Source organism: Oreochromis aureus, linkage group 7, assembly GCF_013358895.1.
Source record: "Oreochromis aureus strain Israel breed Guangdong linkage group 7, ZZ_aureus, whole genome shotgun sequence".
NCBI lineage: Eukaryota > Metazoa > Chordata > Actinopteri > Cichliformes > Cichlidae > Oreochromis > Oreochromis aureus.
In genome coordinates this window covers 55,966,465-55,981,677 of record NC_052948.1, presented here as the reverse complement: position 1 = coordinate 55,981,677, position 15,213 = coordinate 55,966,465, and the positions used below count along the sequence as shown (strand labels likewise).

The 15,213-nt window shown below is 37.7% G+C and overlaps 1 protein-coding gene across 1 annotated transcript; it reads left to right on the top strand.

Annotated features, from left to right (window-relative positions):
• The first annotated feature begins 1,104 nt into the window (after positions 1 to 1,104).
• ddx56 (DEAD (Asp-Glu-Ala-Asp) box helicase 56) lies at positions 1,105 to 14,496 on the top strand. The gene is made up of 14 exons (XM_031732980.2): positions 1,105 to 1,217; positions 3,641 to 3,802; positions 4,072 to 4,226; positions 5,186 to 5,356; positions 5,860 to 5,950; positions 6,764 to 7,005; positions 7,920 to 8,060; positions 8,950 to 9,063; positions 9,144 to 9,238; positions 10,636 to 10,709; positions 11,818 to 11,907; positions 11,999 to 12,104; positions 13,433 to 13,533; positions 14,237 to 14,496. Exons 1-14 carry the CDS (start codon positions 1,161 to 1,163, stop codon positions 14,318 to 14,320), a joined length of 1,683 nt encoding a protein of 560 aa, XP_031588840.1. The 5' UTR covers positions 1,105 to 1,160; the 3' UTR covers positions 14,321 to 14,496.
• The last annotated feature ends 717 nt before the right edge of the window (positions 14,497 to 15,213 follow it).

Here is a 15,213-nt window from a genome sequence, read left to right as displayed (position 1 = left end):
TAGTGAGGTTAGTTTTCATTATTAAGGTTGTTGCTTGCCAGGTACATCACTATGGTAACTTACGGTAGAGTATATAGAAAAGTATATAAACCTGAAAATAGTATTACTAGTCATAAACAATATTGAGTTGAAAAATTTTACATAAAGAAATTAATATATTCAGATCATATACCTATTTCATCCAATCTGTAGCATCGTCTTCTGCAACACCAACCAACTAAAGGTCCTTCATGAAATCCTTTATGGTTTTACTTTTTTCCTCCTGCCTGAGCATCTGTTGTCCAGAACGCTGTCTTTTCGCTGCACATGCTCAAACCATCTAAGTCTTGTTTCCCTAACTTTATGTCCATGTGACTCAACCTGTCACTCTGATATACTGATTTCCATTCCTGTCCCTCCTCACTCCCATAAAAAATCTAAACATCCTTAAGGTTTTCATAGCTCGCCCTCCTGTCTTTTTTAGCGTCACCATCTTCAAACCACACATAGACGCCACTTCCATGTCATAAACTTTTCCTTTCACTCTTGCTGCTGTCCTTCTCTGACAAATCAACCCTGATACTCAGGCGTCACCCTGACTGTTGTTTTAGATTGTTGATCCCCAGGTGTTTAAACTCCAGAGACAAAATCTATAAAAAAAAAAGTAGAATTGTTTCAGAAAGTTATTTCTTAGATTAAAGAAATATATTATATTGTACTTTACTAACTTTATGTTTAAAAACATAAGGTAATAACATATTTATTATTTTAAATTCAAAGCAATTCCCGGTTATTGTTCTCAAAGAGGATTTGCATGATACAGGGGCCACTGGCCACAGGATGAATTAGAAATGTTGAAAACGTGGGTAAACGGAAAAAAAAAACACCAGGGAGAAGCAAAAAAGGAAAAACATTTTTTTTAAAAATTGGAATGGTGGGATAATCATATAGTGTTACTACACTTTTTAAAAAATATATATAACCTTGGTTATGTATTTGAAATATGCTTCAGTTTCTTTTTTAAAAGCAAGAAAATTATGTTTAATACTTAAAAAGTACACTTTTTAGATATAAAGTAGAGGTTTAGCACGAAGTATTCTTTCTTTTATTTCGAAGGCGCTTAAAAGCGACATGACGTCATAAACGTGCGACGCACGTGTGAGCTTGGTGAGAGAAGAGCGATGGCTCATGAGAGGCTACAATTCCATGAAATGGGCTTAGACGACCGCCTGCTAAAGGTAACAAACTTCGAGGCTGTCAGTAAATATTAGACGAGCTGTCGGGGGAGTTGTCAATGTTCAGGTGGAGAATAAAAACCTCCGAGAAGTTTGAAAATCAGACAGTTACTTCGGGAGTCGGAACTGCTCGCTCGGTGGCAGAGTTTAGTTTTTATGCAAACATGAAATTGTGCGTAGGTGAAATTACTAGACACGGAAAAATGTTGGATTACAGAAGTAATACAAATCATGTCAGCTGTTTTCTAGGAGAGGCGCCGTTTCGCACTTTTAGCAAAAGCTAATAACAGTTTGATTACCCCACATTGTTTTTTACTTTCTCCTGGTTGTAACTGCCTTTCTAGTGTCTAGTTTATCATGTATGCCAAAATCCGGTTATAACGATATTTACTTAAATGGGCATTCAGTTAACCCATAAACTGATTTCGACATAAACATGCATACACAGACGCCACATTGAGGGAGGGGGCTGACCCGTTGCTGCGACCCGTCAGCGCGTGCGCCATATTGAATGTGCCTTTCTTTTTTTAGCAGTGAAACTACAAATCTACTACTAAAATTATAGATCCTTGTTTCATTGTATGCAATAAAATTTTATGATTAGAATGTAAAACAAAAAAGGTGCTAGTTCCAATTTTTGTCTTGCAAATGTAAGGTGCACTGCAAATTAAACGTGTTTATTATTGTTGTTGTTAATAGTGTTCACCAGTCCCTCAGCTACAGAGAACAGCTGTCTGTTCTCCCCCTGTTCTCCTCTCCAGCTCTTGGCTGCTTCTGGCTTCTCTTCCTTCTAATCTTCCACACACACCGGTGAATTTGTCTTGGCCTATCATCAAGGGTGGAAAGTCTCTGTCCTGTCATCTCTCACTTTGCAGTGTGGGTTTCTTAGTCTCTCTTGACTCTGGACACTTCAACCATGGCAGTTGACAGATATTTTATAAAATGTTGCTATTTTTGTTAACTTGCAAGATGAAAACACAATTTTGACTTTGAATCCCATGGACATATTTTATATATTTTAATCAAAAAGAAAAACTAAGAAAGGGGAAATGGGACATAAAATCCTACAGAAATAATAATAATAACTTATATTGACCTGACAGGTTTTTAAAAGCACCTTTCAAGACGCTCAAGGACATTAAACAATAGAATAAAACACATAGTAGAACAATGACAAAATAAAGAACAAAAACACACACACACAAGATAAAATAAATAAGGTTGGGCAATATGTGAAAATTTTATATGTAACAAGTTTATTCCTGAACCACTTCACTTCGACTGTCTGCCATTTTTGTTCAAAAGATTTCTTCACCAATATGCAAAGCATCTTGGGATAGGGTGGGCCATGAAGGGGGCTGCATTTAGAGGAGCCGTTGAATTTGGACAGCCTTTTAAAGGATGTAGCCCCTGAATTTGGACATGGCCATAGAGATGGTCTCATCCTGTGGAGCCATATTTCCCCAATGTGCTTGGTAGCACACCCCACTGTACCATTAGACAGCAGAAGATAACCAGGAACTGACCTGCTGAAGCACAAGAGTGAAGTATCTCTAACTCAGAATGTCATGCTTGCCACATCCATTATGGCAAATGTGATGTACAATTCAGCACTCCATGTGTAGTGTGCTAATGTCTATGGATTTAGACATCTGTGATCAGTTTTTGTAGTGTTAGTATACCCTCTGAATTATTCCCTTTGATGGCCAACACTGTTGCCGGTGTTACAGATTAGCTGGTGATGGTAACCCCGATGTGCTGTAGACTTGCTTTTCAGGAGAGAGTACCTACAAACCAGGAAATGAACGTGATGAATAGTTTGACTTTAAAAGCACTTTTCTTTGATTGTTGTTGTTGTTTTTGTTTGTTTTTTAAACACAGCAGTGTCTTGACACATTGTTTTTGACAACTAAAATGCTGCAATGCTCCAACATTTAAGTTTGTTGATCAGGTGCTTTGATGAAGGACTCTCACTAGTTTTTTCCCATTAAAGGATTTAATGGTGATCACAGGAGCAGCGCTACTGTTTTGGACAGTAGAAACACTTTTCTTTTACTCTACCTGAGGTGCGACTCTGTAACGGCTCAAACTTTTTGCTCTGTGTCTCTGTAAATGGACTCCAGCTCCACGTTAAACTGCTGCTTCTGTGTTGTTAGTCTTTTTGTTGAAAAATTGGGGGCTGCGTGGGCGTAATGTTGTATTCATACCGGCTCCTAAATACATTTTTACTATAGGTCTGTATGTAGTCACAAATGTGGGTGAAGCACTCGTGTTTACTTGGTTTTATACACAGAACAGTAAACCTAGGGAAAGCTCTGCACTAAATATTAAACTGATATTTATCTGACATTTGTCTGTATCACTAGAATAATTTGTTTCACCTCTTTTTTTTTTTCTTTTTTTTTTTTTTTTTATTCTTGACTCAGGCGGTCGCAGATCTGGGATGGTCAAAGCCTACTCTGATCCAAGAGAAGGTAATCCCTTTGGCTTTAGATGGAAAAGACCTTCTGGCTCGAGCCCGGACTGGGTCTGGGAAGACTGCGTCATATGGTATACCTGTCATACAGCGCATCCTGGCTTCCAAACAGGTGAGAAACAGAAATAACTTTTTTGGAAGCAGATTCAAATGCTGAGTTTACATACTGTAGGTTGATATTACTTTGATCTTAGATGATCTCTGCACCTTAGAGAATGTGACTCTCCAGGTTTTGTATTTTTTTTTTTTTTTTTATTGTTTAGTGTATAAAATTTAAATAACAAAATGGTGTTCCCATTGCTTGGGATGATGTTTTCTGTTCTCCAGATAATTTGTTTTACTCCTGACTGTTTATTCACTGTTTGTTGTTTCTCCTGTTAGAATGTGCGTGAGCAAGATGTCAGGGCTCTGATTGTGGTGCCAACCAAAGAACTGGGTCACCAAGTTCAGATTATGATGAGACAGTTAACGGCGTACTGCTCCAGGGACATCCGAGTGGCCGACATCTCTAGCAAGGTTGATCTGTCAACACAGAGGTCAGCCCATTTCTTTCAGTCAGAAAGCTGAAGTGGTCTGTTCAAAAAAAGTCTGTGTGGGAGACAATGGTTCACGTGGTCTGAATAGTTTCTATTTATTGTTTAACTTGGAACGGGTAATCCACAGAAAACAAACATAGTGACCTCAATATTTGCTGTCATCAGGTAACTTTTGTTCTCACTCGAACAAAAGTAACCTGATGCACACTTTTTACACATGCGCATACTGAGCAAAACTCTTGGCCCACCTCTTATTTCTTTATATTTTGGTTCCAAGGAGTCAGACCTTCTTGTATTTGATTTTAAGTGGTTTTGAGCAATAGTTGCCCAGGCTTTAAGAAGGTCTTTTAAAAGGGTTTCTTTCCAAATGTTAAAATTTTGGTTCTGATCAGTGCCAACATGTATGGAACACGTCAGAAGACGGTGCAGCAGTGAGTGGCTACAGTAATCTCTAAGACATTGTGGAGGGCCCGCCATGTTTTAGAGCTGCATTTCAGCCACTGGTGTTTGGGATCATATCAATACTGATGGGAATTATGAATGCAGTAAAGTAGAATTTGATCCATCATGGTACACTGGTACTGTAACATGTATTTGATTTCATGGTACAGTCATGCTTTTAGCATTTTATTTATTAATTTATTTCTTTTTTTGTAAATCTGCAATCATTTTGCTAGTGAACAGTCCTCCTTGTTCTTTTGATTTTAATTGCTCTTACCCCTTCCTGTTTTGTGCTTTGCCTGGGTTTGTTGTTCTGTTGTACATTTAGGAAGCTCAAAAGTCCCTGATTGTGTGATAAGAATCTAAAGACCTCAAGTGCCTGCATTTTTCCACAGTATTGCAGTTATATAATATTTTTAAATCTGCAAAGTGTAATTGTGGACTTCATAGATTAATAGACAGACCGTGTTGTCAAACGAGAAGATGTATTTTAAATAATCACCTTTATGTGTGAACAGGCCCATTTTAATGGAGAAGCCAGATGTGGTTGTGGGGACGCCATCCCGTGTGCTTGCCCATCTCAATGCACAGAACCTGGTCCTGCGTTCTTCTCTTGAGATGCTGGTGGTAGACGAAGCCGACCTAATCTTCTCTTTTGGCTTTGAGTCTGACCTGAAGAACTTGTTGTGGTGAGAGTGTACAGATTTTCACCAGAAGGAACTCGCTTCATGCAAGCATCTCCTGCTGCTGTTTGTTTTAAAATTTGCATTAGAAAGGTGGTGTTTTTGTTTGTTTGTTTGTTTTTAACATCCAGGATTTAAATGAGAGATTCCCAGCCTTTTTTAGGTGAAAGTTGCATTAAGCCTGCATGTGTAATAGTGTTATAGGTTATAGCCTTCTTATGAATATGACATGAGCTAATAATTTTTTCAACTCATCCATTTTCCAAACTAATTTAAATGTGAGAGGCAAAGAAGAAAGAAAGAAAGAAAATTCCATGTCTGTTTTAGATTGGAGCATCGCTCTTTTTCACAGACCACCAAACATACTTTCCTCCCTGCAGCCTTCATCACAAGTTGCCTGTGTTTACATTTAGTTTGGCTTCAGTTGGGTTTAGGTTAGTTATTGTAGCCTCAATGTCAAATTTAATAGTTTTTTTTTTTATCTTTCTTTCTTTTCTTTTTTTAAACAGCCATTTACCAAATATCTACCAGTCTTTCCTGATGTCTGCTACATTTAATGAGGATGTCCAGACCCTAAAGGAGCTGTTGCTCCACAACCCGGTAATATCCCTTTAACACTCACTTGATCAAAGGTTTACTGTTTTCTATACAGTTGAATGTTTAGACACATTATTAATAACATTTGAGTTACTGTTGCCTTCCTGTCAGCTCAAATCAGCCTTCAGCTTCAGGTATCAACACAGCATTTTCTCCCAGAGATTCCCACTTACTGAATATATTTATTCTGTATTTATTATTACATTTATTATTAATTTTTTCCTCCCTTAACCCCCAACCAGTCACAGCAAATGGCCACTGTATAAATTTAACAGAACACAGTAATTGCACTTGGGTTGAGAACAAAACAACTGTACTGAGACCCCTTTGTAAGAGGCGGTCTCGTTCTTGTTTCTGACAAATTCATGGTGTGAACGTGATTCAACCCAAATACTAGTAAGTTTAAGATACACACCTTCCCACCTGAGATGTGGCAGGGTATCATAGAAGCGAAGGTCAGTACAAGTTAGCAACTAGCCACCTGATTCGGACCAGAGTAAAAGAACTATAGTTGTGAAAACACTCTTAGCCTGCTGTGTTTCTAATTAATACTGTACTGACTGAGAACAAGAGTTAATTTCACACAGTATGAAATGATCATTGTTTTATTATCATTACCAGTGTTCTCTTCTTCAGTGTGCAGTTAAAGACTTCCGCAAAGTAAATGAGTACAAAAAAACATTATTCTCTTGCGAAAACCTTAGTGAAGAATAAGAGTGAAGTTTAAGCTGCAGTCAGAGGTGATATGCAGGATGTGTTGATGTTTCTGGTTTTGTCTTGACCCACACATAAATTTGGGATATGGTGTTTTGTTAGGTGATACTGAAGCTTCAAGGATCCCAGCTCCCAGACAGCAGCCAGCTGCAGCAGTACAGCATCAAATGTGAGGAGGAGGACAAGTTTCTACTTGTGTACACACTGCTCAAGCTGTGCCTGGTTAAGGGGAAGACCCTATTGTTTGTGGGAACTGTGGACAGATGCTATAGACTCAAACTGTTTCTCGAACAGTTTGGCATTCCTGCCTGCGTCCTCAATTCTGAGCTGCCGGTCCAGTCCAGGTAGGTGGAGAATTCACAGGACACTGTTATATTCATTTTCAGGTTTTTTCAACTTGGTTTTGTGTGGAAATATGAAGGTGTACAGTCACCTTATTCAGAATACAATATTGGGCTATATACAGTGTAATCGTTGAGTTTTCTCCTGATGTTGGACTGATGAACATAAACATTAGTGTTAAGAAGGCCAGAGTTTCTTTGTGACCGTCTAGACTGTTGCAGTAAACTTTATTGGTCAATGACTCCTGTGAAGAGGGACAGTGAATTTCATTGATTTCTAGGCAATGTAACAGTGCAGAGATGATTCTGTAATATTTCTTTAAATGATTAACATCAGAACCTACATGAAACATGCGCTTTGAAGATTAGACTGCAGCTGATGGTTATTGTTCTGCACCGTAGCCTTGGGGAGCTCTGTGTAGCAACACAAATCCAGTTTTGTGCCCTGGATGCAGGGCATTCTTCAAAAGATGCCCTGCATCTTTTGAAGAAAAGCTACTACTGCAGTCTAAGATAGTGAAATTAAGGTAAATTTACCTGTGGGTTAGGGTTGGAACCTCTGTTGATAAATAGCTGGATGACTTAAAGAACAAAAACTAATCAATAATCAGTCTAGACTGCAAAGTAACAACAAAGGATCACGTTTCAAGGCATTATTAGAGAGGCTTATGTAGTGTTACACAAAACAGTCTGTCCACAAATATAAGTATCATAGTTTTGAACTAATAATACATCTGTTTTAAGATTTTTGTTCATTTGTTTGTTTTTGTAAGTGTCTCCTTAATTTGGACCCATACGGCACATGACACCCACAGTAGTAAAAGTATGCTGTAGCAGGCAGTCATCCAGTATGTATGGTCCATTATTGATTCCTTTCTCTTCTCTCTGTGCTTGTGTTTTGTATCACTCTGTTGCAGGTGTCACATCATTGCCCAGTTTAATCAGGGGTTTTATGACTACATCATCGCCACAGATGAACAGAGTCTGACTGAAACAGCCGCTGAACCACAGACAACTGCAGGGAAAGAGAAGAAAAAGACCCAAAAGAAGGGAGGAAAGTAAGTCAGACTATTGATTAACACTCAAAAAATATTAGAGAGATAATATTCTGAAGCAGCACAAGATGCCATGAGGGGGAAAACTAATTTTAGTAGAATACATTTTATGTGATGTTTCAGTAACCAGTTGGACTTTCTCAACAGTGTAAAACTACAGTTTGTATTCTTTAGTACAGACAACAGTAAAGTTTTTTGGTGCTGGTTACCAGAAATGGTGCCCAGGGTTCGTACGGGTGCTTGAAATCCTTGAAATTGCTTAAATTTTAATATTGCCCTTTTGTGGTTGAAAAGTGCTTGAATTTTGGATGTGGTGCTTAAAACTGCTTGAAACTGTAACTGTATTTCATTCACCACAAATAACTATCTGATAGTTATTATTAAATAGACATTTGGATAGTTCTTGTTTTTTTTGTCAGATATAGAAATAAAATGAGTCACAAAGTCTAAAAGGAAAATTTCTCCGCCTGGGCTGCCTTGCCACTGTTCTCCATGCCTGTCTTACTGTACATGATGTTGAGTGCAAACACGTTAAAGGTGATAATTTAGGACTTTAACAATATTACAGACAGTAATGTAGTCAAACAAAAGGCTCCAGTCTCTCCATGACCCTGATAAGGCTTAGCGTAAGAGGATGGATGGATAAATAGAAGCTTTCAGGTTGTTGGTCTGTATCAGTGGAAAAAGAGTTTGATGTTCAGCTGGACTGCTGAAGTTGAGATTTTACCATTTCAATAAACACACTTAAAACTTCTAAACAAGCTGTGTTTGCAGCCACATTGAAAAATGCACATTATGTGGCGCAACCCATGTCCTCAGATATTGGATAATAGAACCAGACTATTAAAAATAGCATTTGGACACTGTATTGACTGTTTTGTTGTCTCTTTAGAGCTAAAGATAAAGAGTATGGAGTGTCAAGAGGCGTGGATTTCCAAAATGTTGCCAATGTAATCAACTTTGATTTCCCAAAAACTGTGGAATCGTATATTCATCGAGTTGGAAGGTATGTACAGTTTCTTTTAGAAAATGACATGATAATCTTTACTAAAAATCAAACTCTGATGGCCACTTTTATTCTTGCAGAACGGCAAGAGCAGACAACCCGGGCACCGCTCTGTCATTCGTATCTCACACCGAGCTCGGTTTGCTGTCAGAGGTGGAGGAAGCTCTCACTGGGGGTAATGAAGATGTGTTTTGATCTAGTTTCAGCCCTACACCTTTTACTGGCTTTTTAATGTGAAAATTAAATAAACATGGAGTTGCACAGAGATCCACTTGCATTAATATCAGCATTATCATTATGAGCTTTTAGGGGACTGTTTCTGTGCTGATGACTGTAACATGTTGTTTTTCATTTTACTTTCAACACAGACTATGTTCAATTCACATGTGGAAAAGGCCATATCTAGTTTTTTGCTGAATAGGTGAAATGGTAAACCGTTTCTTTAGTTAGTCAGCTTCACCTTCTACAGCTGCATCGGAGTTTGCTGTGTCTCAGTGCTAAAATGTTGAACCTCTGGGAGTAGTATACAGTGCTGTGAACAAGTACCTGCACCCTATATCTTTTTGTATATTTGTCACACTTGCATTTTTCACAGTATCAAAGAAATTGATAACCAGACTAACAAACTGCAGTTTTTAAATGTTTTGTTTTTCATCCAAACCTACCAATGTGGAAATCCCCTTTTGTTGAATCAGGAATTAGCTGTGACTTTTCTTTTTCTTCTTCTTTGGAACGCTGAGTTCAAATTCACTAGCTACACTCACCTCATGGCTGATTACTTCCAGAGAGAAATCCTTTAAATAGAACCAGTTGGACAAAATGAAATAGGCTGAAAGATCTCAGAGAGCAACACATCATGCTGCGATCTGAAGAAACTCAAGAACAGATAAAATACAAAGTCAGTGACATTTGTCTGATTTGGAAATAGTTCCAAAGCCTTTCTCAAGCTTTGGAACTCCAGTGAACCATGAGGAGAGCCATTATCCACAAAACGAGATGGCCTGCCAAAAACTCCAAAAGCCCAACAATGGCTCATCGAAAAGTTCACAAAAGAACCCAGAACAACATCTAAAGAACTGCAGGCCTCACTTGCCTCAGTTGAAGTCAGTATTCATGAAAAAAGAAACTGGGAAAAAATTGGAGAGTTGCAAGGTGAAAAACATTCCTGACAAACAAACAAACAAAAGAAAAGCCTTATCTCACATTAGCCAAGAAATATCTTGATCTGCAAGGCTCATGGAAAAATATTCTGCCTATTAACGAGACAAAAGTTGAACTTGTTGGAAGGTTTGAGTCTCATTACATCGGGCATAAAAATAAAATAGCATTTCATACCAAAAATCGAATGTGCTTGGTAGTGTGATTGTCTGCTCCTTTGTTGGAAACCTGGTGGAAGTATGAATTCTGCTGCCTATCAACAAGTAAAGTGAAGACAAATGTACAAAATAACTAAGAAATCAGGATGGGTGCAAATACTTTATCACAGCATTATCTAAAATATTTAGAGTGTAGCATGATATTTAAGTGGAGTGAGATAATCTTCTAAGTTGTTTTTATTCTGTTTGTGTTTAGATGAGACCAATTCTCCCCTCAAACCTTATGAATTTAAAATGGAGCAGATTGAAGGCTTCAGGTACAGATGCCGGGTGAGTATCCTCCTCCTTTTGGAAGCTCAGTTTAATTCCAAAAATGGCAAATTCCTCTACATTTGCTGATTGTTGGCATTAGTTGAGTCTATGGCTGGACAACAAATGAGGAAAAAAAAAAAAAAAAATTATAATCATTTTTTCATATCAGCACAAGCCAATGTACTCTGTGCCAGTCCCTACGCCCATGTAAATGGGGAAAGTTCTCTCAGGAAGGGCATTTGGTGTAAAATCTTGGATAAATCAAACATACTGATCATTTAAAAAAAAAAAAAAAAAAGCTTTCCCTACTGATTGGTCAGGTTCTGACTTAACAATAACCACCTCTCTGGGCCAACAGGGTGCTAGTGTTGGCTGAAAAAAGAAATGGGAAAGGGGGAAGACATGTTAGGAGGCAACAAGAGAGAAGGAAAGGCAGGACAAGGAGGCAGAGGATGAAGAGTGGAAAGTTGTTTTTGTTCAGTTGAAGGAGGGAGGTGTGTGGGAGAGACAGCAGTGGACCTTCTGACCAAACTGTTTTAAAACAGTCTTGGAGAGTGAGATGTTGCCTAAAGAATGGAGAAAAAGTGTACTGGTAGGGATGAGACATATCACGAAGGTATGGGAACCAGTTGTTGAAGTTAGGCTAAGAAGAGAGGTGACAGTTAGTGAGCAGCAGTATTGCTTCATGCTGAGAAAGAGCACTACAGATACAATGTTTCCTTTGAGAGTGTTGATGGAGTAGGTCAGAGAAGCTCAGAAGCAGTTGCACTGTGTACTTGTGAATCTAGGTTACCAGATGAGGTTGGCAGGAGTCCCTATGTTTGCAGATGACATTGTGATGTTAAGTGAGTGAAGTATACAGAGAAGAAGAACCAAAGTCAGTAGAAGCATGACAGAAGCACATGATTGATATGGTCCAGTGCGATTCTCATTGTGCCTTTTGTGTTGTCTGTCAAAGCATACACAAATTTCAAGTTCTACTTTATGTTGACCATTTTTCATATTTCTTTTGATGGAAAGATGAGGAAAGATAACTGTTTATTGTTTTATCGCCCAGTCCTAGTCCTTTTTTTTTCTTTTTTAAGTGTAATATAAGTCGAATTGATTATTTTTAGTTTTTCTTTAGGACGCAATGCGCTCAGTGACAAAGCAGGCAGTGAAGGAGGCCAGACTAAAAGAGATCAAACAGGAGCTGCTCAATTCAGAAAAACTTAAGGTGAGAGATGATTTTTTTTTTTTTTTCTAAAGACAGAGGAAGGCAGAAGTGTTTGAACATGTTCTGATTGTATGCTTGTGCTATCACTCAGACATACTTTGAGGACAACCCCAGAGATCTGCAGCTACTCCGGCATGACAAAGACCTCCATCCTGCTGTTGTCAAACCTCACCTTAAGAATGTACCTGAGTATCTCAGTAAGTGTCGGATTCTATATGAACGTTACCCTAACCAAAATTTTCCATTAAGATATTTTTCCTCTTTATAATGTATATTATTTATGCTAAAAATATTGATCTTCTACTTCAATGATGACATGTAGGTCTTGGCTAGTAAGGAGTGATTTGTGTGAAATAATTTACTGAAATACCGAAATACTGAAAGAAATTTTTACCCATGGGCACATCACATAGGTCAATTACATTTAGATAGTGTTAGCTCAAATTTTGATAATTACTTCTAAAATTCTGTTAGTTCATTGAAGTTTTTGAAGTAAATTAACACTAACAGAATGTGTTTTTTGTTTTTTTTTAATTGTGAAAAATGCAATTGGGCGAGATAACTGAAAGTTGGAGTTAAGTTACAGTAGCATATTTTCAGAACTTGCAGAGCTTAAAGTTACAGTGTGTAAAATCTCACCAGTAGATTGCAAATTTCAGTCAAGTTGAGTTCTGTTTTCTCACACCTCCCAATTCAGTTCAATAATCCTAGCCATAATGGTTGCTGTAGGGAAAAAAAATTGTCAGTCAGCTGTCAATATGCGTTTACATCTATTTACGCTGACTGTGCGACACTTGGGGAATAAATTCTCATACAATGTGAATGAGCAAACTATTCATCAGAGCAGAAAGTAAATTTTTTAGGAAATTCGAACCTAACATTAGCTGGTATATTGCTGGCATATAATTGGCTGTTGTTAACTGGCTTATTGTCAGCTGTCCGGAGGTGGGATGGTCACATGTCTAATTTGCTTGACCATAAGCAATTGCAACAATATCGGGAATAAATAAGAATGTTTACATATGTTTTTGTATGTTAGAGCCCTGACTAAAGACTTCAGATGAGGAATGGGGTGAAAAAGAAGATGGCGTCTTATAATGATACCTGTTGTGTTGTCTCTTCCCTTTGCATTTTTTCTTCTTTAGTGGAGACAGCTTCTCAAAAAAATATACGAATGATCCTTCATATGTTGAGTGTGAAAGTCCACAGACAAATTAAAATTTGTCTCATTGGCACGCAAATGCCTACGTGTTTGTTCTCATCTGCCTTTGGTGTACTACACATGTGGATCCTTCTCTGTCCACATACATAAAATGCAGTTAACGCAAAATGGCAATGTCCTTCTCAGCCACTGTGTTCATGATGGCAGGGCAAACATGGTGGCTTTCCACTCCTAAGTATGTTTAATGGATTAATTTATTTTATAAGGATGCATCAATTTGCTGGAAGATCTAATTACAATGTATCAATGTATATTTGAGTATGCAATTTTTTTTTTTTTCATTTTCATTTTACTTTCCTGCAGTTCCTGAGGCACTGAAGGGTGTGGTACATCCACTGACAAGCAGAAGAAGGCGGAGAAAAGAGATACAGAGACCAGGAGGAGTCATCAAGAGCAGTTTTAAGGTGAGATTTGGTTGGAAGGGACACCAGATCTTTGATGTGCTACAGATCTGTGTAATAGTTTGATATCTGTTCCAGGTTTCACCTTCTTGTCATATTTTTTTTTGTCATGTATTTTCTGTTTCACTGTGAAAACAAACTGTATATCTATTAGATTTTAGTTAAACAAAATCAGGCAATTTGAGTTGTGAGCGTTTGTACAATTTTCTTACTTCTAAATTTCAGTTCACTTTTACTTATAATGTACCAAATGAGAACAGTTGCTTCAAGGTATTTCATATTGTAAGGCAAACACCCTATAATAGTACAGAAGAAAACCCCAACAGTCGAACGACCCCCTATGTGCAAACACTTGGTGACATTGGGAAGAAGGAACTTCCTTTTAATAGGAAGAAACCTCTAACCGAAACGGGGGAGGAGACATCTACTGCAGCTGACAGGATAAAAGAAATGAATTATGAGAGAAATTATAATAATTAATTATAATAGTCTAGCCTAGATGTAATAAATGCATGAACTAGTTTTGAGCATCACTCTGAGATGGCATATTTTATCAATTTTATTGATATTGATATTAGTGAGATGCCATTTTATGTCTTTTACAAAGCTCACAATATAAAATGTATATTAAAACAGAAATTTCCAGTTAGTTTGATGAAATCATCCCCTCGATCTGAGCTAATGTGTTTCCTTTTGGTTTTGGTAGAAGAACATCCAGGGGAAGAACCCACTGAAGAGTTTCCAGTACACTGGAGGCAAAAACAGAAAAGGCAAAGCGAGCCAGTCATAGCCGTTGGAACACACCTGAATGCGTTTGAGTTGGAAATGTTATTACACCATACACCAGTCTATTATATATCACTAGCAATATCTGTTTTATTTGATTCATTGAATAATTAACTGTATACACAGTGCATTTGTTCTGTATAATTACAAATGTTGGAATAAATTTTCTGTCAAACAGTGTCTGTGTTGTGCTTCTTGGGGCTTAAGTTTGCAAAGTTGTTTACGTGTAATTCGATGAGCATTAGCATGCTGATGTTTGGAAACTGACACCTAAAACAAAGCAATTTTGGTAAAGTTTAGAAAACTTTCACTGAGTGAAATTCTAGTACATTGTTACTTGGCAATAATTTGGTCTGTATCTTTGACTTCTCTCTTTTCTCTGTGTATTTGCCTCATAAACCCAGAGGCTAAACTGAGGTTTTTAACCTTTTAGACCTAGAATCTAAGTCCTTAGTAGTTGTTAATTTTGATCTGAAAATGCTTTTAGGTTAAAATATGGTTTATTTAAACTCTAACGTTCATGGAGGGTAAGGATCTTGAATGGGTCAGTTTAATATTCCATAGGATTATAAGTAACTTGTAAACCAGTAATGGTGCTATTTTAGAAAATTTGGGAGTTTGACACGAGAATCTGATATTTGGGCCTGTTGCAAACAAATGATCAATCAGCTTCACTAATAGAAAATTGATATTTAAAAAAAATAATTTAATTTAAATACACTATACAAACTAGATTTTATATTTTAATCATGCCATTCAGGGCCTCGGGCCTCAGGCCCTACACCACACAAGGGGCCAGGCACCCAGCCCAGTTCACAAGCACCCCAGGCACCACACCCCAAGACCTTAAGACAGCTTTCACCCAGTCCCCCACCAACAACAACCAGGGCAGACACA